Source organism: Hydra viridissima, unplaced genomic scaffold, assembly GCF_058129835.1.
Source record: "Hydra viridissima isolate aposymbiotic clone 2 unplaced genomic scaffold, HvirCarnegie_v1 scaffold_1, whole genome shotgun sequence".
Taxonomy (NCBI): Eukaryota; Metazoa; Cnidaria; class Hydrozoa; order Anthoathecata; family Hydridae; genus Hydra; species Hydra viridissima.
In genome coordinates, this window is record NW_028324300.1 from 17746847 (window position 1) to 17774113 (window position 27267).

The 27267-nt window shown below is 29.7% G+C and overlaps 1 protein-coding gene and 2 long non-coding RNA genes across 8 annotated transcripts in view; all 3 read left to right on the top strand.

Moving 5' to 3' along the window:
- The window catches only part of LOC149893674 (uncharacterized), a 49980-nt gene extending 44299 nt beyond the window's left edge, over window positions 1-5681 (top strand). The window contains exon 6 of the long non-coding RNA XR_016453815.1: window positions 4717-5681. This is a non-coding gene — a long non-coding RNA (uncharacterized LOC149893674). The remainder of the gene's footprint in view (window positions 1-4716) is intronic.
- LOC149893664 (uncharacterized) overlaps window positions 1-27267 on the top strand; it is a 174218-nt gene that overhangs the window by 140525 nt on the left and 6426 nt on the right. Inside the window, exons 1-4 of one of the 5 annotated variants that reach the window (XM_090091670.1) lie at window positions 22023-22123; window positions 22975-23235; window positions 25891-25935; window positions 26082-26623. Coding sequence is in view for 2 of the 5 variants with exons in the window: in XM_090091646.1 (XP_089947772.1) it covers window positions 22986-23235 (250 nt within the window). In the remaining 3 variants the exon portion in view is untranslated. Of the gene's footprint in view, window positions 22128-22974; window positions 23236-25890; window positions 25936-25988; window positions 26624-27267 lie in introns of those variants that run through there. The other 4 variants (XM_090091662.1, XM_090091666.1, XM_090091646.1 and 1 more) reach the window with 4 other exon arrangements.
- On the top strand, window positions 7101-10202 carry LOC149893675 (uncharacterized). Of its 2 annotated transcripts, XR_016453857.1 has the most exons (3): window positions 7101-7210; window positions 7325-7426; window positions 7545-10202. It is a non-coding gene; the product is annotated as an uncharacterized LOC149893675 (long non-coding RNA). The 2 variants fall into 2 exon arrangements; XR_016453856.1 differs by lacking the exon at window positions 7101-7210 and having other exon boundaries at window positions 7218-7426.

Sequence of the window (27267 nt, forward strand, 5' to 3'; positions counted from 1 at the left end):
GAAAGACCTAAACACCAAGATGATGTAATGACGTAAGACATAAAAGACGTAAACACAAACACTAAACAACCTCCCATTTACATAAATGATTAATAGGCATCGCAACAGAAAACAACCAAATGCTCAAAAAAAAGAGTTTTACAAGAGCGAGATGACGTAGTTTTGAAGAAAAGTAAGAGAGTTTTCAAGTAAGTTTTTAAGAAGTATTTTAAACAGGGAGAATTTTTGTCATTGAAAAATACCTTGACGAACAAGCAGTTTTATGAACAAATGCAAGGATAGAGACAAAAACAATTCTTTTTTGGTACGATCAAAATAAGCGAACCAGAAGCCGATAAATTCGAAATGAAGCAGTTCAATTCTTGGAATCAGTTTTTTTTTTCAGAAGCCGAGCTTGGTGCCAAACAAAAAACCACTTTTTGAGGAATTGAAGTGCGTGATGAATTTTGCTAACATTTCAACTCATTTTTAATAGTTTAGTGGTATTTATAATAATAATATTTAGCAATATCACGATCCTCAAATCAATCTGAACATTAACGCTTATGACAATTTTCATAGTTTCACCAGACAAGGGTACGAAAGTTTGAAAACGGAAAGTATTTTTTAAGAAACCCAATCGAATATCACCCTATCGAATATCACAACTTGCCTTTTTTCTTTTATACGGAGCATGACAACAATTCAAGAGAACACATTTTTTTAGACTTTCTCTATCCTGATCGAAGGATATTTATCTCTTTCTTTTCTATTCGCAACGAACCTCTAAATAAAGCAAATAAAAGAGGTAATGTGAGTTTAATTTGAATTACTGCTCGTGTTTCAAATGCGGGTCGTGTTTTTGGTGAAGATTCAAAAACAGATAATCATTTCCAGTTTTTGTTCCAACGAATTTTGCAACATTTTCAATAACATAAATCGTTCAAAAGAAGGTACGGGTGTGAAATATTATTGCAAGCTCGATAAAAATAAACATTTAGATGATTTGTGGCATTAGAACGATTATGGTTATAATTTTAAAATTGAAATGCACAATTATGGAAGACCAAACAAATATTTGTGAATCGAAACGATGTATTGTTAATTATACGGTGAGGACGACACCTGAATTATAAAAAACAAACAGAAATCGAAAGCAACTTTAGAGATTGGCAACACTTGTTATATCCAGATATGAAGACTTGGGAGCATTTGCCTTGTTTACTGCCTCGCGCATTGTATTGAACAGGTTTAAACTTTTGAAAGATCCTGTGGGAATTTTCAAATACGCCTTATAATAACGACGAATTCAAATTGTTCATGAACGGTGAACAAGAAAACCAATTTTGAAGCAATGCTGTATCGCGATCAGGTGAAAGAATACTATTCGACGTCGGTAAAGCTGCCTTTGGGACTTTAAAGGTGTCTTTGGAACATTGGAAAAAAGAAACTCCCACGCCGAACAAAACAAGTTATCGCTATTCATTGCAACTTCAAAAGAACTTATTGACCGACGATGCACAGTGGTCCTTTCCGGCGATCTTTGGTTGCAAAAGTATTACACCACAAAATAAGGGACTGAAAGTTCGTATACAGGTACAGCATTGTTATTTATGTAAAATGCAAGAATGACCTTGGTTAGTTATGGTAGCAAAGATAGTAATTTCATGGCAATTGTCGTAAGTAGGGTGCACTTTTACTGTCTTTAGGTAATAGGATTAAAACTTCGAATTCCCTAAGTGCCGGGGCTTCAATATTCTACAGTTATTTTCTTAGAAATGAAATCTGTCTACATCTGGCAAAACATTTATATTTCTTAAAATATCTGTATTTGTCAAGAACTGTAATTTAAGTATTTATTCTTTATTTTGTTAGATATTAAAATTAAAAAATGATGACTTTTATTTTGCTATGTTAAATTATCGTTTCTTAGAAATATTAACCACAGTAAATTTTGTATAATTTTAATTCTATATTTAAAAGCAACGTTAAAAATAACATTTTATAAAATTTGTTTTATTTTTCTGGGGAGTAATTTCAAATCAAACCGATTTTAGTTTTGTTTTTCTAAATTACTAGTATGTAAAAAAATCGCCTAAACCAGAATCCTGAAAATGTAAATAAAACAATGTATTTGCAAAGTAGGTATTAAACTTAATGTTTAATAAAAAGAAAACACAGTAACCAATTTTTTCCAATATTTTATTACATTTTTATAACCTGTGAAAACAATTTTTGCCTACAAGTCTTCAGCTTCTCTTAACAAGGCTAAAACTGATTGTGGAAAACTGTCACTAGATTTTGCCTTTTCTCTCCTTAAAGAAGAGATTAAAGGGTCAGAGCTTATAAGAAGTAGATGTAACATGTCTTCCACATTTTCTTTTCTGGAAAATTTTCTTGCATGGAACTCTGTAATTTCGAATGTCTTTATTTCTATGCTCCTGAGCCTCTTCTGACAGTGTACCAATTGGTAGGATGGCTTCTTTTATAACGAGGCTTCCATGCATCAAAATTTTGTGCAAACTTTGCGGCATGTAGTACCAAGAGTATTCTTGAATGTACAAATCAGCAGTTTGCATGGTAAAAATTTCAAAAACTGGTATATTTATTGCAAACCCCGAACTAATTGTACGGAGAACTGTACCTAATCTTTCTATAAGAGATTTTTTTACCCTTGTAAAAAAAGTACGAGCCACATTCCCTGTATTACTTGTGCCAAAGCTTTGTTTTGGTAAATCAACTAAAATATTCAATTCTCTTCTCAAATTTTCTTGTACTTCCTTTTTTCTTTTTTCTGTTATATCTTTTTGTGTTTTCTCAATACTCCATTTTTTAATATTTGAAAGGTATGATATATTGAGGATACATTCCATGCATTTAATCCAAGCATGTAAGCTTGATAGTCCTAATTGAAGAGCATTTTTATTTATCGGTCTTGCTCGCACTGCTTCTAGATTGTTCATTATTTTTGGTGATGCACCACAAATATGACAATTTTGAGTAGCTGTATTGAAAAGAGTGCTGCAAGTTTTACCATCGATCATCGTTAGTGAAAACGTCGATTGTATTTTAAACTGCACTCCTTCCACAATAACCTCACTGGAGCTCAGATCCTGTATTTCTTTTTTAACATTATCAACTTGTTATGTTACAAAATCAGGTGTTTCTTTATGAAACATTATTTTGATGGGACGACAATATTTTGTTGATGAAGGTACAGGATTATTCCACAGAATCAAATCACATGACCCCCTTACCGACAAAGCAGTCATTATAAAGGAAACCATAGATACAAAATAAATGCTCGAATCGTCACTATCGTTCGTTTCAAAACCTTGCATATATCGGCTATGACCTGATGCACCATCACAACCCCACTTGAATAAAATATTTAGTTTTTTGGGATCAAAATCCTGCTGCCTTGCTTTTAAAACATCTCTCTGTGCACTCAAAAGTCTTTGAACTGTGTGGTTCACTAATGATTTTAAAGAAACTTCGGCAGATATTTCACTTATTTTGATGTCATCGGGATAACATTGCTTCTTCGCCTCCAACAAACGAATGTATGGTGGGTAAATGTCAGCGTTGTGCGATTTAGAGGTCTGTTGAATATCGATGTATTGATTCTTTGTAAATTTATTATCAACAAAGAAAGCTAACGCACGCTCTGCTGTCATTTTTATGGGAGCCTTACTTTCAGTGAAAATACGTTTTTTTACTTTGGTAGCTCTTCTTGGTGAACTGGTAGGTGATGAAACCATATGAATAACTTTTGCAGCATCCCTTTTACCCTCACGCCTTAACTTAAGTTGTGTAGCTAGAGAAAGCTCATTAGATGTCCTAACTTTAACGAGGTCTTTCACTCTCCTAGTTTTCGCGGAATGACTGCATTCTCTGAAATGGTTTTTTTAGACGCCCTGTGTTTTCTGTCCTTTCACCTTCTTCTAAGCACTTAAAAATTACAAAATCAGTGTCCAACCAGTCTTTGTTGTGGTGTAAAAATTTGTCAACTGAGCGACATTGTTGTTTTAGTTTTTTGGCAAGTTCGCCACACAAATTTTTTAATTGTTTTTTAAAACTCACTTTAGGCCCTTCTTTAGTGTCACTACTAAAAAAGTTAATTGTTTCTTCAACAAATTTCATCACTGTATTAAAATTTCTTTCTTTCCGCCATACTTCAAAAATGTCTCGTTTTCTCACACGACACGCCATCGAACCTAAAAAAATTTAAAAAAATATAGAAAGAGCACGTTCTAGCACACAAGAGTAATTTTTTCTGAGAGATAAATAAATAAGGTAACAATAAAAAAATAGTTTAGCAACAATCCCGAACAATCCCAAAAGTTCTACTCTGTTAAAATCTTTACAAATTCTTATTTTAGTGCTAATCTATCATCATCTTTACAATCAATTAATTTTTTTATCAACAAAGATACAACTATTGCTTTATAATATTGTAAATATATAACTGTTCGCTCAACTTCCATTTCAAAAAAATATTAAAATAACAGTTTTATGTACACTTAAATTCACTTTGAAAGGGCGCTTGTAAATTGCCTGAAACTACTGAGCGTAAGCTCGGTAAAGAAGTACAACTTTCGGGTTCAATTGTTCACTTCGAGGTGGGAGTTGAGTTCTAAGAACGATTTATTTTGTTTACCTGGTTATCTAGGTATTCAATGAGTGTCATTATAACAGATTATTTGAAGATAAATTTTATACCTTTTGCAACCATAGATTATGAAAAAGGACCACCGTGCGACGTCGTTCAAAAACTTATCTATCATTACACATACATATAACATCGGTTGCTGGTACAAAGAAGGCACGACGGAATAATTATAGACAATTGGAAAAAATATTATCAAATCAAATATCTGCATTTGATCTTGTAATTACCGAAAGACGGAGGTGAAGATGAAACACGTGGTTACATTGTTCAACTTGAATAGCTATTCCACGAAAAACAAAAAGATTAAACGTTTTGCTTTTGACTAACCACCAACCTCTTTTGGAAGGTTAAACGTGCTATTTTGTGGTGAGGGACACCCTTGATTTTTCTAAATTCAGATGTACGTTTTTAAACTCTAAAAACGAAAAATTGTTATGTCAGAATTAAATCGATCCCATATTTATGATGCAATGGACCCCGTTTTTTTTAAATTGGCTTTTGTTTTGCACAGAGATTGGTCAAAAGAAACGCGACAAAACAATCCGTTTCCGGTATTTAATGTTCTAGTTGGAGGAAATCGTTTAAAAAAGGAGAAAAATGAGTCACATCAAAGTGTATTTGAAGACAGCTTTGGAATAAGGATGGTAAAAAGTGAATGAATGATTTGAAGAGTTGAAGGAAAAACTGGAATGGCTAAAAAAAAGAAAATGGAATATGTGGCAGAAGAAATGAGGTAGTGGAAAAAGCGAGAACGAAAAAATACGAAAAAAGAGCGATGAAGGTGAAAGCTATGCAGAAAGTAAATTAAAAAAGAAAGAAAAAGAATAGAAAAAAAGGACTTGTTGTGAAGGACGTTGGAAAATGTGGAAGCGGCAAACGTGGAAGGACAAATTCAAACATGCGCATTGCGAACCGTAGTATGCAAAAGACCTGAAAAGCGTAAACAAGAATGGATTCAATAAAGTTTACAAAAAACTTTTAGTCTATTAGAAACCTTATTTGAAATATATTTTCATTTTAAAAAATTTAACTGGTGTTGATTATCTTCTGTTACTTTGAGCTCCCTTGAAATCTCGATCAAACGTTTTTTAAGGGAGATTAATTTTTCGTTTTATTTTAAGGTGTTGACTGCATCGTTTAACCAATAAACAGGTTATTTTCTTAAATCAATTTCATTTAAGAACATTAAGTTTTTTAGACTTTTTTGCGTTCTTTAGCAATAAAAACAACGAAGCAGTTCTTTCGTGTTGTTATTTTTAAAGATGTTCATTTCGTTTTTTAATATTTCCTTCACATCGTAAACGAAAGTGTAGGAAAGTTTTTCTTCTTCTTCGATTTGTTGATTTTCGCTCCGCAAGTCTATTAAAGACGGTTTTTTTGATAAAGGTTCGTAAAAGTTTGAAAATTGGTTTTTGTCAAAATTGTTGAAATTGTAAATGTACCATCGATCGCAAAAATTGTTTTCTCAAAAAATTAGTCGATAGGATTTGCTTGAAATGAGACAAATGAAATTCGGTTTTTTATTTTGAGAAGAAGTCAATGAAAAGCGAAAAGACTTTTCATCGACTTCTTCTCAAAATAAAAGAAGAAGTCGATAAAATAGAAGGTTATTAGTTTAGATATTAAAGGTTAAATTTTGTTATGAGGATAAAAGTTCTTATGAAAAAAAAGAAGGTTATTAGTTTAGATATTACATAAAGAATCATATTAAGATAAATGATAATCGTTAAGACCATATTATAATTGAAGTTAGTATATAAAATAGTTATATATACATTTTTATTAGATAAAGTAGAAAGGATTTAAATTTTTATCAGAAAAAGTAGAAAGGATTTTAATTTTTTAAATCGTTTGTATTTTGTTTGTTTTAGCTTTTCTTTTAGCAGTTTTATTTTTGTATTTTTATTTTTTAGAAGGAAAATAAGGGTATGGATGTTATTTAAAGTTATACTAATGCTATTTCCATAAAATGGTTATTACTACTTTGAAATTTCTGTGATGCTATTAACTACTTTTGTTCTTTTTTAGAAACTTTAGAATTTTGTGCCAACACTGACATGGCATGTCACATGTTATTGCATGTAAAGGTTAAATTTTGTTATGAGGATTAAAGTTCTTATGAAAAAAAAGAAGGTAAAGAGTATTGTTTGTAAATATATATTTTGTTTACTTCGAATCTTTTCAAATTTTCTTGCATCACTTTTAAATTTTTTGTTTGCACATGTTTATTGTTTGCATTTATGCTTTTTTGATATGTATGTGTATGTGGTAATAAGTGCTGTATAGTTGTTTTATCAATGTGTTTTTATTATAATGTAAAGTGTTTTTTTATTGTTTGTGTATGAGTTAATATGTGTTATATAATTGTTTTAAAAATGTGTTTAAATATGTATATAAGGTATATATTTAACTTTATATACTTATATAAACACATTTATTGTGTTTATAGTTGGTACATATGTGTTTTCAAAGTGATGTGGCTTGGTAAACATGTAGAGCAAGATTTGTCAATTTTGACAGCCAAATTATGTACTTTTAACAGAGGGTCACATGATAAAAGTACATAATAATATATTTTAATAACATTTTGCATAATGTTGTTACTTATGTTTTGTTATATATGAATGTTATCTTACTTAAGTTATATTATATACATATTATATTAACTTATAGTGTGTTCTATCGTTGTGTGTTGTTGCTGTGATGTTTTTTGGTTATCTTTTGAGTTAATAGACGTTTGGCTTATCTTCATGTTGGTGTCTATTGTTAAAAACGGTAAATAGGTATTTTTATTAAAAATCACTGCTTTTAATCATTCACTAAAAGCCAATACAAATTTTTTTGCCATATTGTGAGGAGGGAAAATGATAAAATTGAAAACATTACCTTTAAGTTTTACCCGACTCAAGCTAGTAACATTGGAACGAAGAAAAGAGTGAGTCAACCAAGAAAAGAAGTACGCACGGAGACTTATTGAACTTGTCATATGAATAAACGATATAGCGAAAAGAGAAAGTAAAAAATAACAGCAACCAAGAAAAGACATACACACAGAGACTTATTGAATTTGTCATATGAATAAACGATATAGCGAAAAGAGAAAGTAAAAAATAACAACCAAGAAAAGACGTACACGCGGAAACTTATTCAGCCTGTCATAAATAAATGATGAATAAGTAGCAAAACGATAAACAACCAAAAACTATAAAAAGCTCGAAAAAAATAAAAAGGGGGGAGAGAGAAAAAGAAGGAGAAGTAAGAGATTTAAAGAGATTTAAAAGAGATTGAAAAGAAGATTTTATGAGAAAAGAGTTTTAAAGGAGTTTTAAAAGAAGATTTTATGAGAAAAGAGTTTTAAAAGAGATTTTAAGAGATTCTAAGAGATTTTAAGAGATTTAAAGAGAAAAGAGTTTAAAGAGATTTAAAAAGAAGATTTTAAGAAATTTAAAAGAGGAATTTATGAGAAAAGGATTTTTAAAGATTTAAAGAGAATTTTATGAGAAGAATTTATGAAGATTTTAAAGAAGAATTGGTAAGAAAAGATATTTGAGTAACTTTAAATAAGTGTTATTATCTGTATTGATTTATTGATATTTGCATGAGTTAATATTAAGAGAATATATATATTGATGAAAATATTTGAGAATATTTGTTAGGAAAAGTAAGTAAGAGAAAAAGAACCAGTAGTAAGTATTTTTGTTTGCATTTCGATTATTAAAATTATTGTTATTACTATATGCGTAAAAATATTGTTATTGAAAAGTATGATGCTCTAACCGCGCACCTTACCATAGCCGCGCCGTAATATATTACCTGAGGGACCGAACATAGAAAACATTTAATAAAACCCCCCAACCTTGTTCCCAACCTCCATATACCTTCCTAAAACCCAAACCAAACCCTTTCCCCTTCCCTTTACTCCTTCCCACCAAACTTTAAAATAAATAAGAAATAATTAATTAAAAATAAATAAAAGCCACCGCCCTCACAATGTATAAAAATTATTTTATCTCAATTTGATTTTTTGTTTTTAGCGCTGTTTACTACATTTGCTATAAATATTTTGGAATCATGATGTTCCAGTATAAATTGCTATAATCGCTAATAGTCGCTATAATCTCTTTTCACATGATGAAGTTGCAGTTGTATTTGTTGGTGAAGATGGTGCACCACCTGCTTCCAGAGAAGTTGTTATTTACCCAAGAGGTCATTTTCTTAAAACTATATCAAGTATGTCTGCCAACTTAGATCCTATGGTTTATCCTCTATTTTTTTAGAGGGGTGACGCTGGTTGCCATAATCAATTGTTTCACAACCCTGAATGTTCTATATTGGTTAGATATCATGTTACATTATCTCAGTATTACAATTATAAACTTTCAGTTAGACAATTTTTTTTCTTCACTCTTTTATGGCAAAAAAATGTTTCAGCAATATGCTATTGATGCATTTGTTAAAATTGAGGGCAAGCGCCTTGCTTTCACCAGAAAATAACCAAAACAAACTGAGTAGCGAGCAGTATATTGTCTTACATGAACATGTAAACAATTAAATGCAATTAATAGGTTTTTAAAAGATATTTGTAACATCAACTTTCCGTTTGGAGGAAAAATCATTCTTTTTGGTGTTGACTTTAGGCAAATTCTGCCTGTTGTAAAAAGAGGACAACCAGTTGAAATACTAGAATCGTGTATAAAATGTTCTTTGCATCGAGAATGGGTGCAGAAGTTTGCATTAACTGAAAATATGAGAGTACAAGATGGGGAAGGTGAATTTTCCTAATGGCTACTAAAACTTGGGAATGGAACAATACCTGTCAAAGAATAGGAGCCTTTTAAAGGATGCATTGAAATACCAAATCAGTGCATTATTAGAGAAAATGAATCGATTGTTGAAAAGATTTTTGGAGATGCTGATCAAAATGATTATTCTAAACGCGTGATTTTAACTTCAACTAATGTTTATTCATTATCAATCAATGAAGAAGTGCTTGAATGTCTGCCGGGTGAGGTCCAAATTTATTTAAGTGCTGATAAAATTGATATTGATGACCTTAATGAAAGTAATCACTTTCCTGTTGAGTTTTTGAACAGCTTAACTCCTTCAGGTATGCCACCTCATTGTTTAAGATTAAATTGGTTGTGTAGTTTCCTACTTAGAAATTTAGAACTTAAAGCTGGGTTATGCAATGGTATTGAATGAAAGTTTGTGCTCTTCAAAATAATTATATTTATATAGAGGTTTTGACAGGGTTGCAGAGGTTTTGACAATCCTGAGGGTTTGTTTTTGGTGGGAAGCAGGTTTTTGTTCCCCAAATTCAGTTGGCACCATCAGGTTCTAATTTACCTTTTGTTCTGAAGCTTCAAGAGTTTCCTGTCAGATTGGCTCATTCAATGACAATTAATAAAAGTCAAGGTCAAACATTCAATAAAGTTGGGGAAAATCTCAAAAAAAACCGTGCTTCTCTCAGGGTCAATAATATGTTGCATGTTCAAGAACTAGAGCATATAATAGTTTGTTTTTCAAAATTGATAAACATCTCAAACACAAATGTTGTATTTTCTAATGTTGTTAATTTATAGTCTTTAGATTTTCATTTTGAAAATTAACTGTTTGTAGGTTGTGAGTACATTTTGTATGCATAAACTTATTTTTTATTTTAATATTTTTTTTTATAGTTTTTGATAAATATATCTGTCATTTAATATTGTTATAAAATGTGTTTATATGTGTTATTTAAAACCATATTTGTTTATAGTTGTATGTATGTTTGAATTATGTTGTTTCCATGTTTTCATAGTGGTGTGACTTGGCATTATGTTGTGCAAGATTGATAACCTTGCCAGTCAAGCAATGTACTTATAGCAGAGGTGTGACTTGGCAACATTTAGTGCCAGGCGGTGTTACTGCTTTAGAGCTAAGTTGTGTTGTCTAACCTTTTTTAATTATTCTGGAAACATAATGTCTGTTAATGTTTAGCGTAATGTGTATGAGAGAGTATGCAACCTTGATCTTTAAAGGGTGTTTTAATGTCCTAAATTTGAATCAATTGAATAACCAATATTGAATATAAAAACAAATATATTTTTCTGCATTTATGTGTTTAGTAAAAAGATAAATATAGTTAACTTTAAATTAGTTTTCAAATTTTGCCATTCGTATTTTAATTTGGTTTGCTATTTTCGCTGGATTTTAGGATCAAGGGTGTAAATGTTCTATTGTTATGTGTTATTGTTTTGATGTTTTGTGTTGATATTCATTTTTAACAATAGACACCTTCATGTTAGTGACTATTGTTAAAAATGTATAATAGGTAGTTTCACTATTGGAACTTACTGCTTTTATTTATTTACTAAAAGCCAAGACAGCATTATGCTAAAAATGCAATTTATATTTTAATTTGATTTTTTTTTTTTTTTTTTTTTTTTTATATTAGTATTGATAATTCTTTTGTACTTCAAAATAGATTTTATAGTTACATTTACGATAAATGTTTATATTAACTGCCATGTCAAAATAGGTTACTAGAAATAGGTTAATCGATTTTCAGTTTTTATTTAGTGTTTTTTTTTTTTTATGGTGTCATTTTTTTTATTATGGTATCAATTCCATTTTTTTTTTTCTTTAAGATTTACGATTGACGCATTTATACGATTTATAAAAAAAAAACTTGATTACCTTTAATTGTAAGTTTTCGTCAGTTAAAATGATATAAATATATGCAATTATTTCAATTTTTTTAAATTTTTCTCTTTTTTATGCCAAATAATTTGTGGTACGTAACTTAAGAGATCTTTTTAAACGGGGGGTGAACATTGTAGTTTTGCGCATTTGTCATGTATCGAATTACTTAAGTTTTATAAGGTGTTAAACTAATTAATTAGCTTAGTTTGCATTTGCAACACTTTTGAGGAATAAAAGATATTCTTATATATGTTAAATTTTTATACCTATTAAAAGAAAAAATTCCTATACATGTAAATCATTGTTTTACTTTTTATTATTCTGGTGAAAGGTTTTCATCAAAAACTTGATTACTCTTAATAAAGATAACTCTATTCTCCTCACCACCATTAAGGCAAAAATGAGGAAAGGAGGTCCTTTATTAGTGTCAAATTATTTAAGAAAAATAAATTTCGAGTAACAAAAGGAGTTTTTAGTAAATGGTAGTATATTACTGTTTACCCAAAGCTATTGAAACAAAGAGGCCATATACAAAAATGGTCAAATTAGTGCCATATATAGCAATGTTCAAATGGTCATATACTTTTAATAAGTTGACCGTTTATTTTGAAAGTGATGTAGGGGAGATGGGGGCGCATTGATCGCCGGGGCAGTATGATCTTTTGGCTTTTACTCGTTCATTTTTACCTTACTAGAAGTGAGGTTGCAATTTAATTAACCATTATGCTTCCCTAATTGATTATTCGTAATATTTTTTCATAAGGTTATCAGCGTCAAAAAAAATAAAGAAAATATTGTTTTTCGTCATAAAAAGTGATTTTTTTAAATCGTACTATAATTCAAATATATTTTTATTTAGATGTCTGTATGGGTTAACAACAATTTTATTTTAAATTTGTAAGTGTTAGGTGTATAATATAATATATAATTTTTATTTGGCTGCAATTTATACAGTAGATATTGCTATCAATATGTTACCTATACCTATTGGGGTACATTGATCTTTGACTATGCGGGGCCCATTGATCGGAGGATCAAAGTGCCCCATAGATGACGAAGTGCCCCATGTTTTTGTTTATAAGCAATACAGTTAAACGAATGGAATTGTATTTATAATTAAAAAAAAACTATATATAAACAAACAATAGCTTTTAGCATTTCATTTTTTAAATCTACTTATGTTATAAGCTAGTAATAATAATACTATTATTTTATAATATCAAAAGAATAATATTTAACATAATAATTAAAAAATATTTAACATAATATTATTATGTTAAATATTAGCATTTATTAAAAACATTTTTTTACAGATCTTAAAATGGTTAGAAATAGAATTAAAAAACAAATAAAGTTGCTATACCAAGTGAAACAAAGAAAGTAGCTGTTAACAAAGTTTTAGAAGGAACACAACTGAATGTTGTAGCACGTCAGTTTAACATAGAAAGAATGACTTTAAAAAGATATTGTCGTAAAAAGAGGCTTAATCCAAATGAAGCTTTCAAGCCTAACTACAACAATAGACAAGTTTTTACAGCAGAAGATGAAAAAAGTTTATCAAGTTATTTACTAATTGCATCAAAAATGAACTATGGCCTTTCAACTAGGTCAACGCGATTATTGGCATATGAATTTGCTTTAAAAAACAATAAGATATGCCCATCATCATGGATCAAAAATAAAATTGCAGGCATTGATTGGTTGCAAGGTTTTATGAAAAGACAACCAGAGTTGTCTCTACGAACACCTGAAGCAACGAGCTTCGCTCGATCAACAGCTTTTAACAAACACACTGTAAGAGAGTTTTTTCAAAATCTTAAAACGGTAAGAAATCGATATAAATATAATCCTAACTGTATATATAATGTTGATGAAACTGGTTTAACAACCGTTCAAAAGCCGGTAAAGGTTTTAGCTGGTAGAGGAAGCAAACAAGTTGGAAGAATCACATCTGCAGAACGAGGAACATTGGTAACTGCATGTTGTGCCTCTAATGCTATTGGAAATTCCATTCCTCCATTATTTATTTTTCCTAGGGTAAAGTTTCATGATTACATGATTAAGGAAGGACCTCCTGGATGTGTGGGATTTGCAAATCCTTCTGGTTGGATGAACTCAGAAATTTTCATTGAATGGATTAAACATTTTGTTAAATATTCAAACTGTTCTCAGGAATCTCCAGTTTTGTTACTTCTCGACATTCATGAAAGTCATATTTCTGTTAAAGGCTTGGAGCTTGCAATTCAACACGGAATTACAATGATAAGTTTTCCTCCCCATTGCAGCCATAAATTGCAGCCATTAGATAGAACTGTTTTTGGACCATTGAAAAGGTTTTACAATTCTGCATGTCATAATTGGATGGTTTCAAACCCAAGACCAATGACCATTTATGATATTGTTTCAATAGTTCGAGAACCGTATACAAAAGCTTTCTCACCATCTAATATACAGACAGGATTTAGAGTAGCTGGCATTGAGCCATTCAATTCTGAAATTTTCAAAGATGACGAATATTTACCATCATCAGTTACAGATAGAGCTGCTCCAGTTACTATCACTCCTGTCAACAACATGGAATCTGAAATGATACCAGCACATGTTAATCACATAGAGTCTGAAATAACTATAGTAAATATTGAAACAAGTATTTTAAACAAAGTGTCAACAAGTGTTGCTTCTATAATCTCACCTGAGGTTTTAAAACCTTACCCAAAAGCATCTGCCAGAAAAAAAAATGTTAAAAGTAGGCAGTTAAAAACAAGGATCTTGACTGATACTCCTGTCAGAAATGAAATTCGTTTGTCAAAAGAAAAGAAAATTTTGAAGCAAACCAAAAATCAACAAAAAGTCTCCACAAAAGATAAGAAAGAAACTAAGAATTACTTGCTTAGGAATAAAAAACAATGTAAACCAAAAGCTGCTTCACAACTTGACTTTCACAAATGATGAAATATTCTTAATCAAAATATTGTACTTTTAACAAGTTTTGTAAACTTAAAAGGTGTATTCTTATTTCAGTCTTTATATCTCAGTTCTTATAAATTTCAAGTTGTTGTAAAGTTTTAAACGTATATAAAGCGGGTAGCTTATAGCTGCTGTGATTTATACATTTTTTAATTAAAAGTTAGACTAGTGGGTTTAACTGCTATATTTAAAAAATAATTAAAAAAATTTAGATGTATTATATGTTATACAATATTACCCTATGACTAAATTATTTACAAGATTTAGTTAAAGAAGTGTTAAACGTTTAGATAATATTACGCATATAAGATCAATGTGCCCCAAGTCGGAGATCATAGTACCCCATAGTTTGGGGTACATTTATCTTTTGAGAGGGCTGTTTAAAAGTTAAAATTATTCATGTTTATCATTTTTTTAAATCAAAATATTTATATATTCCAAAAGCCAGATAGTTCTACATGTGTTTCGTAGTTAATAAGTTTTTACATCTCTTTCAGGTTCTGCGCAATTTTCAAAACACTGCTACGGCGATCAATGCGCCCCCATCTCCCCTGTGTCCATTTTTTCCGCTTTCAAGGTATTTAAAGTTTAGCATTTTAGTCGATTAAAAAATATGCATAAATTGTACTAAGTTTAGCAATGACTCTACGAATTTAGATATGTGTAATTTGACTACATAAATGACTTGCGTGTGAATTTAACTAAAATAACATATTCTTTCAGGGTCGTAAATGGACATTTTTATAATCAATTGTTATGCAATTTCATTTATTGACGAATTTTAAATTGATCAAAACATATTGATATGTTTAAATACTAACTGTAAATTGTTTACAAATAAGAAGTGCGCACTAGGTTTAATGTAAACTGTGATTTCTAACTTTTTTTGACAAATGGATTTATACCACTTTCAAAATAAACGGTCTAAATTTATTTAGTTGCATTTAACGTTTTAAAGACCATTTCCTTTTTTAAAGAAACATATATCAAGCGGATACCAAAAAATTAATAACTCATGTATAATTTACGTTCGCTTTATATTAATCTTATTAATTAAAGTTCATGTTATAAAAAATATAAAAAGAATTTAGCTTTACTTTTTCGTCAATTTAAAGCATGATGAAGTGTTATTATTTTGTGTCAGTAACTAAAAACGTATTGTTTTGAACTTAGTAATGTCGAGGAAAATGGTTCTGCCTTACACTGATATGACCTATGTCAGTTGTAAATTACTGAAATAATGTTAAATAATTGGTAAATTATTTTACCTCCGTATACTTTTTATTTTAATTTTACAGATGGTTTAATATTTTTAATTTGAAGGCGTTTTTCTAAAAAAGTATTAGTTAAAGTTTCGCAACTTTAAATTGTGGAAAACAGCCACTATAAAGTAACAGACCAACCATAATCCGTATTATGGGTTGCTTTTTGCTTATATTATTATTACTATTACTTTTTATTGTTAGATCTTATATTATTATTGCTATTATTGCTATTCATATCATTGTCGTCACAGTTGTTTATATCTACTGTTACAGTAGCTTACAATTATATCACGGCGCTGTCGTGCAGTTGCTTATGTTCATTTATACCAAGTTCGTCCTCACAGCCGATCATGGCTATTTTGAGTATCTTCGAACTCAAGCCCTTCTTTCTCTGTTTCTCTACCATCCACTTTTATATGGACATATCCCTTTATTCTTTGTGTAATAAATAACCAACACTTATTCAATTAGAATTCAAACTTTCATCTTCTCTTGCTTCTACGATTGTATGCGTTCCATAAATGTATTTAAACTTTATGGTTTTGTTGCGGTAGTCCAAAAAACTATCCTTATTTTTATTGTCAAGTTGCGAAGGTATAATACTCTAACTTTTAAGTCTTATCATATGCCTAACTTCTTTTATTATTGTTTAATATATAAACTGTATATTATTACATTTTATTTGTTCTCATAGAGTTTGAGGAAGCAAGTAAATAATAATTGTTATTTCATTTGCTGTATGTTCTCTAGTTATCATATCACCTGCTTTTTTGCCTTCTAAACTGTTATATTTTACAAACTTGTTTGAACCCTAACATCTATTTTCGAAACAAGATACTGATAAAATTAATATTAATCCAAAAAAGCATCTACTAATCTCTTCCAAGTAATGACCAGTTTTTAATCTTTTCTCTGTCATTCAGAACTAAGCAGTTTTGAAGTTTTTTAAATGTTTTAATATTCATCTATTAGAATATTAAGTTGAATTTATTTCACACACAACATCCTGCAAAAATTCTTTAATATTGTAAGTTACCACCGACCTGTTTATGAAATGTTCAATTTCAAAAGAATCTGTCTTGCATAACTAAGTTTGCCGAGTTCAGTTTCACCAACTACATGTAGATTCATCCTTAAATTTTCGGATAAATATGATAAATTGTATCATCCTGACGAGCTTTACTTTTCCAAGTTACTGCAGCTCGAAGATCAAGTTAATGATTTGATTCTTCCGCATGCTTGAGCAAAACTGCTTGGATCGAGGTTGAAAGTATAGAATCTGCTGCATTTATGCGTGATATATTTGAACTGCAGACAAAGCGAACCCTGTGATTTTTTCATTACTGCAGACAAGCCGAATAATGGCAATAAATTTCAGCTAGTTTTTATTTTATATATTTTTTCTAGCCTATCCATATCATATTTGGCCTCATATGAAAAGTATTTCATCTTGAAAGTTTTCAAAAAGGAAGTCACAGAAATGGATGTAAAGAGATTGTGCTGTTTTTCGCTGATGGTATTGTAAAAATGGAAGAGCTATGAATTAACAATAAATAATTAACTTATGTTTTGCTCTTCAGTTCTTTAAAAGCTTACTTTCACTAAGGTTGTCAAAATAGTACATCCAATCACGTAACAAAGCAAATTGCTTAAGTTTCTATTTGCCATATTGCAACTTTTATTGATTTGAATGTTAATGCAAACATTCAAATAAGACAAGTTCAAAAAAAAATTTTTTTTATTGAGTAAAAGGTTTTTAGTAACAACAAAAACACTTCTATATCAGACGCTCGATTTTTTACCTTGTGAAAATGCAGACTTAGTATATCCAGGTAAATAACAGGTTACGGGAGCTTCACTTTTTTATCTAATGAAAGAAACTTAAATTCCTATGTAACAAATTATATGAGCAGTGTTTAAACTGGCGTATAATCCACTTAATTGTTGTGTATTTACTCTTTAATAAGTATGGTGAAATGCTAAACGTTTTCCGAAGATAAAAAACTTTTGTCACGGCATTACGTAAACTATGTTTGATAGTCTTATGCATTTTTTTTTCTCCACGTTTAAGCATTGTAAACAATTTTTTAAATTTATTTTTATATCTATATACTTATCTATTTATCTCCAATTTTTTTATCTAATATTTAAATGCAAATTTTTTGATCTATTTTGTAGAACCTTTTTCCTTTATTCCATGAAAGTAACCTCTTAAAAAAACAAAGTACATCCAGAGTTTTGTCGTCCATTCTCCACCGCAACTTGTTTAAAATAATTAAGGCAGCAGAAAATGCTCTTTCGGATTCAACGCTAGTTGGCTGAATCGTTAAAAGAAGATCATAAACCTGTTGGAAATATTTTTTTCGCACACTTTTATCTTCGAAGAGACTTATTTCTTTTTTTAAACACTGGATCATATCACCAGCGCATTGTGGTTGTTTACCGGCAATCTTATGGTTTATTTGTTTACAAATGGCCTTGTACATATCTTTTTTCATTGATTTCTCAGAATTTTTTCCTTCGTCTCAACTTCGCTAAATTCTAAGCGAAGAATTTCTCGGGCTCGATTTTCAACAGCAGTGCTTTGATTCCAAAGTCTCTTCTGATATACAATCCCAAAAAATGAATTGAGATTACTCTCTTTTGTTGCACAAGGAAAGTTAAAACTTAATCAGTTTGATTTTCTAATAACATCTTCTAGACCTTTATGCAGATAAGAAATTAAATCGGACAACTGCGTTCTTCTTGCAATAATGCGTTGTTTTAAAGCACACATAAATTCTATGCTCAATGATGACTTAATTTCACATTGCCAGTCAAACATTAATGTTAATGCTGCATCCGCAGAAATCAAGTTAGCATCCGTGCAACAAAGTGACTCAGCGGCTATTTATACCGGCAAAAGTGCTGAGATCAAAATCAGCTAGTGCAAAGTTCATACTTGGTTTTAAATCTACATCTGATTTTTTAATGCATGACTTTAATTTGTAAAAATGTTCGAGCATTGCTAATAGGCTATTCCATCTAGCTTTGGAATCTGCAATAAAGAAGTATTCTTTACGAAATTTGAGCCTTACATAATTCTGCAGTACCTCATTTTTTAATGGTGAACGTTTGAATACTTGCACACTTTTCCTTGCTTTTTGTATAAGGGGACCAATATGACTATATGTTATTTCTGTATCTTGTTCTTGTATATCGTAATCCATCTCTAATCCTTCCTCGCATGTATTTGAAATATTTTCAAAGGCGCCATAGTTTTCGTACTTTTCTGAATCTGAATATGAGTCGAAGTCTATTGATTCATTTGAGCAAAAGGTACTTTCTTTGGTTGGTTCTTTTTTATATAGAACATCAACAACTACAAGTTCATTTGCATGGGTCAAACACAATTGCTGATTAGCCGGTATTAATTTGCGTATTTTTTGTATAACTGCTGCACCATCGTTTGTTAAACAAACAATATTCTTTTCTAATGACAAACCATACTGATTCAGTTTTTCACTTAAAAGTAAGTCATATTTTACTGCAGGTAAACCTCCATTTGTTTTGGGACCTTAAACTTCAATTGATTCGGAGAAGTATTAAATTCCAAATCTTTGACTCCGAGTGAACATTCACGCTTATGTATCGCCGGTTCATTAAGGAAGTCTACTCATCAAAAGAAATACTAAAACCTTTTCCATTTAATTTTTATTCTGATGTTTCTTTAGTTACTAACTTTCGAGTAGTATCGCTATAACTAGTGGCAATTTTTTGTGAATGTGGAGGATTTAGGAAGTTTATCACTTGAATTTCATGCTTTTAATGATTTTCGAAGATCATTGGATGTTATGAAAATTCTGAATGGAAGGCCATCAAGTGCTGTTATTTTAGATAAGATTTCTGCCAGCGACTCTGTTGTAGTTTTTTTTAAATATTTAGTAATTTTTGGAGGAGACGTATCAGATATTGAGCTAGATTTACCAAGAGGTTCAATAGCATCTCGTTTTCGTAATATTACATCATGCTTTGTTTTTAAATGTGTATGAAGGCCGCGTGTGTTGAGCCATCTGTTGTTTTTTATAATTTTTGCGCACTTCTTACACTATGCACTATGCCCTTTTTCATCTTTGAGAAAGAAAAACCAAACAGAATATTTATCTCCACCTTTTGAATGCTCAATAAACTTTTTAAATTCACACTCCATCAGCTAAATTAAAATATTATCTCAGTTTGTAAATATGTGTCGCATCTTTTATCCTGACAATGTTTATATCAGTTACAAAATTTGACTGATATAAACATTTAATAATTAAATGAAATCAATTTAAATAACTTTAAACATAAAATGTTCATTTTTTAAACTTACCAAAGTTGTTCTTGGTAATTATTTAAAAAAAAACTATCGAAGAAGAGGTAAATAAAGATTTTGTTATTTGTAAAAATGAGAACTCGTTATTTAATTTTAGTTTTCTGCCGTATAACTAAAGATGTAAAATGAAGAACTCAAGAACTATAGAAGTTTTAACGCATTGCTTTAAAGAATACGCACTTATGATTGTTTCAAAAAAGAATAGAAACAAAAACCCGTAATTATAAACCTCCTGGGAACTTAAATAATTTTAAAAATGAGTCAAGTAATAATGAGAAGAGTTTCAACAAAGAGTTTTTCAAGGAATCAGAATTCGACAACTTTACTTTTATATATTAGGTTTTTATTCAAACAAAGAGTTTAAACATATGATCAGGGCCGGCGATAGAAGGGGTGCATGGGGGTGGAAAAAAAAAAACAAACTAAATCTTATTCGGCACAAAACGGACTCCATGATCTTAGTTGGCAATGCAGACTGATTTAATTTTAGCTATTACAATATAAAGTATTTACTTTCAATTTTTTACAGCATTTTAAGTTTTTTAAAACTATTACAATTAACTTTTAAGACTTAGATATTTAAGTTTTAAAAGTTAATCGTATAAAAAGTTAATCGTACTTTTAAAAGTCATAAGAGTTAATCATAATCCCGTTTCGATTGTAGGAGAAAGGTCAACTATATATGATTTATTGTCGGTTACTGGTTTTTAAAATTTTCATACATTTTATAAATCAGAGTTCAAAAAAGTTAAAGATTCTCTAGTTTGTTTGTCTTCTGAGCATTTAAAAAATGTATTTCAGCCATTGAACCGTTATTTAATTTATTAAAAGCACCATTATGTACCAAATATTTAGTAGATGACTTTATAAAAGTTATAGAACTATTTCCTCCAGGCCGTGATGCAGCTAAGATAACTGATTATGAAGGAATTTATTATGAATTTTTAGTGTTGGTTCATCATTGTAAATTTATCAGATATTTTTAATGTATCAGAAATGCACAAGAAAATCTTGCTAACTATAATAAAATATTAAGATTAATGTTAACAGCACCTATAAGTACATCATCAAATGAACGAACATTTAGCAAACTAAAACTGATAAAAAAAACTATTTAAGATCCACAATGCACGCTGATCGACTTCAAAATGTGATGCTTCTTAATACTAATACAGATATGTTGGACAAAATTGATTTAAAAAGGGTTGTTGAAAGGTGGGCGTCAGTAAAACAACGGAAAATAAATGTTTACTAGGTAATTTTTAAACCCGTTGAAAATAAAGCCTTCAAAATATGTCTTTTTTTTTTAAATACGAATTTTTATATTATTAAAATAATGCTTATTTTGGGTTACTTTAGTAATCAACTATACTATACTAAAACGATTAGATAATAATGACAAAGAAGAATAAGTCGGCAATTTTTTTGAGTCACACCCCTCCAAAAATTACGTGTTCGTGCCGGCCCTGCATATGATAGAATAAAAAATATTTTAAAAACAAGAAACTAATGATTACGAATTTTTGTATATTTATAATCTGAAATACGACAATACAATACGTCTCAAAAATAGTAGCATTTTAACATCTACTTAAATGTTGAAATTCTTTAATTAAAACTTTTGTTAAAAATCAGTTTAAAAAAGTACATAAACTATACAAATGTTGCAAAAAATAATACATATAAAAAACAACCATTCAAATACCGAAATACCGGTATTTAAGCCTTACCCTGTCGATTTTGTCAAGTTTCGGTATTCAAAACTAGACAAAATTGACAGAAAACCCTGTTTTTGTCATCCCGGCATACCGGCAGTGGATTCCCTAATAACTTTATTCGTTTATCCATATTTTCAATATTTTTTTTATTTTTTAGTTTTATGAACTTATTTAGTGCAAAAGTTTTAATTAGTAAATTTAAATTAACAGAACATTTTACCATCACAAAAATTACAATTAGTGATGAGCATTTCAACCGATCAATTTATGACATTATACATATCTCCTATCATGCTGTTATCTCACTGACTTTAAACAAATATCAGCGCGATTATTTGTTTAGCAGCATGAGCTCCATGAGTGTAATTGCAAAATTCTTATATAAACCTGTGATGTGTTATTAAATAATAGCGATTGTTTTTAACTGACGTTTGCATATATCTTTTTAAAGATAGGTAGCAAAAAGTAAAAAAGAAGTGAACCGGTGGGTATGTATTTTTTGTTAAAAGATCTCTACGATCAACTCAGATTCAAATATAGATATTTAAACTACTTTACAGCAATAATGTTTTCTTTCTTCGTTTTTGCTTCAAAAAGATACATTATGCACTCTATTATCTTCTGCGTCGACACAACTAATTATATAGTACCTAGTTAAAAATAAAGCCTTTTAAATAATCATTGTTGATATTTTCAATGCTAAAGAATAGCTTTCACCACATTCCCTCTATACATTTATTTTTAACGATTTTGCAACCATTTTGTAATTGATACTTTTTCTATACATTGAGTGTATATCAAGTATACCAAAACAACCTATAGCTATACATTTTATACTCTATATTGCAATATTGTATCAACTTTTCTTCATTCATTGGAATCATTATTATTGTTTTCCATCATTTGGTTAACATCATTTGGTTAAATCGAAAAGACTGCCAATAAAATCAACCAATTAAATCTGCATGATGTTTTATTTGAAAATGAATCAATTAAATCTGCATTTTCTCTAAGTTTACGTTCCATTTCATCTCTGTGTTTTTAACCAACTCCCACTTAAAACCAAAAGCCCCATCTCAATTTTTTATCTTTGCTGTTTTACGCTTCATATCTATAATAAGAGCCATGCTAATATGAGGTGACCTCTAGGAAAAATAAATTTTTTTTCAGCCCATCTAGATTACAAATATTTTTTAACAAGAGTGTTTTAACAACGGTGGGGATATGAAATGGCTTTAAAAATACGAACATAAGTAATAAGATGAAAAATCAACTATGTGAAATGAATGACTAATTTTTTTGAAACTAAGTGCAGCAAATCTGTCATTGTTTTAGAAAAATTCATCATGGATCCAAAAATAAAAAGTATTTTGATTGAAAACATCTCTCCGGAGTGGAAAAGATTTGCACGTGATGCAGCTTTTGATATAGCTGTCATTGATTATATTGATCTTGATGAACAGAGTGATCAGCTTAAAATGGACGAGCTGCTAAAAAAGTTGGTTTTACGTAATCCTTCGGATTTTGTATCTGTGGTCAAAAAATCTCTCACGCTGATGGGTGAAGTGGATGTTTTGAATGAAATCCAAATGATTTGTAAGTAATACCTTTTTTTTTTTTATCCATGGCACTTTTTCAATGAGATTTTATGAAGTTGTCTTAAACGAAATTCGGTGACAAAATTGTATCTTGAATCTGATTTAAAACTTGATAAAATGACCGATATACCAGCTCAACTTTTTATTGATATCTGGCTGAGTAAATTGCTAATAGTTAAGGAATATAGTAAAAAAAATGAGCGTTAGAAAAGGGTCAGATCTAGTTTCTCGTGGATTATTTATAGTATCTAGAAACTTTGTTCCATGATTCAAGTTGGCTAAGGATTGTATTTACAGAATTTGTAAATGATAAAGAAATAACTTAACGAAAAAACGCTTTTAAAATATAGTTAGTTAGATAAGCAGAATAATTGGATGCAGGTTGATAAAATGGGAACAAATAAATTGTTCTATTTCTCAGATCTTCAAATAAGTTTAAGAATGGTTTTTCAAAGGTGGTTGACTTACATTTTTCAAACTTGAAAAATAACCAAAATATTATTTTTTGCTAAAGTTTGTTAATAGAATATTATTAAAAGAGAAATGAAAGAGGTGGCTCAACCCTGTTTGACCAATATTTAATCATTAAGCGATGGTCAAATTTATTGTTAAAAAATTGTTATCTAGCATTTCAATTTTTAACTACATGTTCAAACATTAAGCTATCATAAATTTTCCATCATTATAAAAAACGTGGAACAGAATTTATAAGACCTGAATGGCCCTTTTCGGTCATATTTTTAACCTTTGAGCTTTGATTTAAATTATGGTCAAAAATTTAAACCTGAAAACCCGTTTTAAACATTTATCCAACTATGAAGCAATGCTTCAATATATTTATTAGTAGCAATTTTGCAGAAGAAATCAAGTAAAATCAAAAAAAAGTAGTTTCGACCATATGTCCGACTATAAAGCTATGGTAAACTGTCAATCATAGCAGAGATTTTATGACTACAAAAAAAATGAGAGAAAATGTGGAGATGGAAGGTTTGCACAAAGTAATGTATGCTTGAGTAAGGGTAAAGTTAAATAAGGGTTTTGCATTCACTTAAGATTTCAAAATCATTGTAAAAAATGTAAAGGTGCATTTTTTAAATGCGACCATGGTAAATAAAATGGAAATTTTGAAAGAGACTTTTTAGCTTAATCAATATGGGGCGATATATTATTTTTCATTAAATAATATTATGCATTAAAGCTTGCGTTAGCACTATGATTTTTTTTTTGCAAGCATTTGTGGAGAACGAACTGATAAATGAACCAATCAAGTGGTAATTGTTAATTACCATCTGGATATCCACCAAAATTATCACAATATTTTACATTTATTTTTGATATTATAGTTAATGCACCAATTCTTTTAAATGTTAATGAAGTCATTTGTAGAAATAGAGACCCTAATGTATTTATAATTCCACGCTGTTTACTATCTAAAGGAGAATTAACTCATCTCATTATACCTGTAACTAAAACTAAACTAATAAAGCTGCTATTAAATGAGATCTTATATATACCATATCAATATATTAAATAAGCAGAGTTTTCATAGATGAAGAATTATCCACTGTTCGACCTAGAATATATATAAACTTATTCATTTTACCGTGAACATAATTCTTTGTAGCAGCAGCTCGATTACTATTTGATTCACTTACACTTGTTTTTTTATTACTTCCCATATTCTAAACCCCAATTATTGTGCTTCCAGATATATTTATAAAGTTTTGTTCTAAATATGTTAGTGACTCGCCACTTTCACATGAGTTTGTTGCAGATTTAGCACTATTGAATTTATCAACAGTTTTTTTTATTTATATAAAATAATAAACTGAAAAATTCTTCTCACCATGGCAAAATAGACAAAACTATAACTCGATTACAATCTACGAAATATCTAGAAAAAATCATCACTAACAACAAATCCTTTGAAAACTATGAAAATTGTTTACGTCTATTTAAAATTCAAATCCCGTTGGGTTTAAATAATTTATGTTAATTTTGTACTTTCAATTAATGAAAGTGAAGTAAAGTTCACTAATCATTTTTGATTCAACATACTAAACAAGCTAATAAGCCATTTAGTATATTCCATTATATTGAAAAGCAAATCTATTTACTTTGGCTTTACTATTTACTAGGGATGTTCAAAAAAAAAAAATTCGAAAACGAAAATGCACAACAAGCTAAAATCGGGGCAAATCTAAAAAAATACCATTAACAAAAAAAAAAAATCAAAAAAATTGAGATTTACCTTGTGCTCAAGCGTCAAAGCCCCCCTAAAAATGCCACAAATAGTACCCTCGTAGCAAGGCTTTGAGCACAAGGTAAATCTTAATATTTTTAATTTTTTTTTTTTAAATGTGCTCATAATAATCTATATCTTTTTTTAAATTGATGGGTATCCGTGATTTTTCTTAATAGGTCCTTAAATTTGAAACAATTTTATGCAAAAAAATATACGAAAATATGCGCATTTAACAATAAAGAATGCGCAAAAATTCTTACTTATTTTAATTGTTTATATTCACATTGTTTGGTTTTCATTTTATTTGTATTAAGCTTTTTAGAAAAGCGTTTTTTTAAAGGTTGATTGAATGATAGAAGCTTAAATTACGTGCAACTTGAATCTTTAAAAAATATTTTTTTGATATAGATACTAAAGTTCAAGCTATCTTCTGAACAATGGAGCGAAAGCTAAGTAATCCCTTTGCGATTCTTTTCTTGCTTATAACTTTGTTATTTTGTTTCTAGGTTAATAAAGATTCACTGCCTGATGCCTTAAAAATTGAGCGTACTTTGTCCACAGCAATAAGCCTATTTTGTTTTTTTTCCTCGTCTCTGAAGCGGTGAACAAATTGTTGCATCATTCTAAATGCCCTTTCAGCGTGGTCGTTTACTTAATCAATACTGTTTGCAAAATTCAAAAATAATTTATATGTTGATTGCGTGTACCAATACTGAGGTGGCAAGGTCTGCCAATCATCAGTTCGTTGATCTTTTATTCCGATCATATCAAACATTAACCAGGAGAACTCATCAACCAAAGAAGCTAAGCTAGGAATTTGATGATAAATGTTAAGTTCAATTTTCAACAATTTTTCTATATCTTTTTTTTGTGCTTATTTTCAGCTTTAACGTAACATGACTTAGGTTTTGGAAATGATAATATTGCAGCAGCAATTTTTTTTTTTTTCTTCGAGTGCAACACCATCATCCAGCAAGGCTAAAGGAATCAGAGTTGAGTCAAGATACCATGTATGTTTAAATAAAGAATTCAACACAGCATCAACAGCAAATGGTTCAGCACAAACTGCTCTACACTAATGCATATAATGAATAGCAGTTACATCCATAAAACAAACTTTGATTGCATCATTTGATTGCAGGTACCACTTTGCATAAAAACAAGCTATAAATTTAGTTATTACCTTAATATGTTCTCTATTTTTTTGAATACAATGAATTTGAGTTGAAAGAATTTGCATTTTTAAATAATATATAGATTTCCCAAGAAATCTTGCACCGCTCCAGCTTTTCGAATTTTAATGATAGAAGGAGAAAGATAGCTGACCACTAGCTCTGCAAGTTCTTTTCTATCTTCCCTTACAATATTATTTCTCAGTAAGTAAGATCTACAATACTCAAGAAATTCTGTAGCAGCTTTTTCAACAACGGTTCCTTTAATTTCTTCCCAACCAAATTTTACTAACATAGATGGGTTGTTCTCAAAATTAGGCTGCTCAAACAAGTTTTTGAAATGTTTAAACAAAGAGTTATCGGGGGCCGTAGTTTTTTCATTTGTTATAGCTTCACAAAAGTGTGTGATTCTCAACTCATAAACATGATGTCTGCAAGCTATAAGAATTAGATACTTATTTAACTCAGTAGATATTCTTATTAAAGATCTTTTATGTATTCCTGTATTGCTTGATGTGGTATCAAAACAAAGTAATCCAATCATTGATACGAGATTGTACTCTTTTAGGACTTTCATTAGTCTTTCTCAGCTTTTATAAGACTACTTGACTCT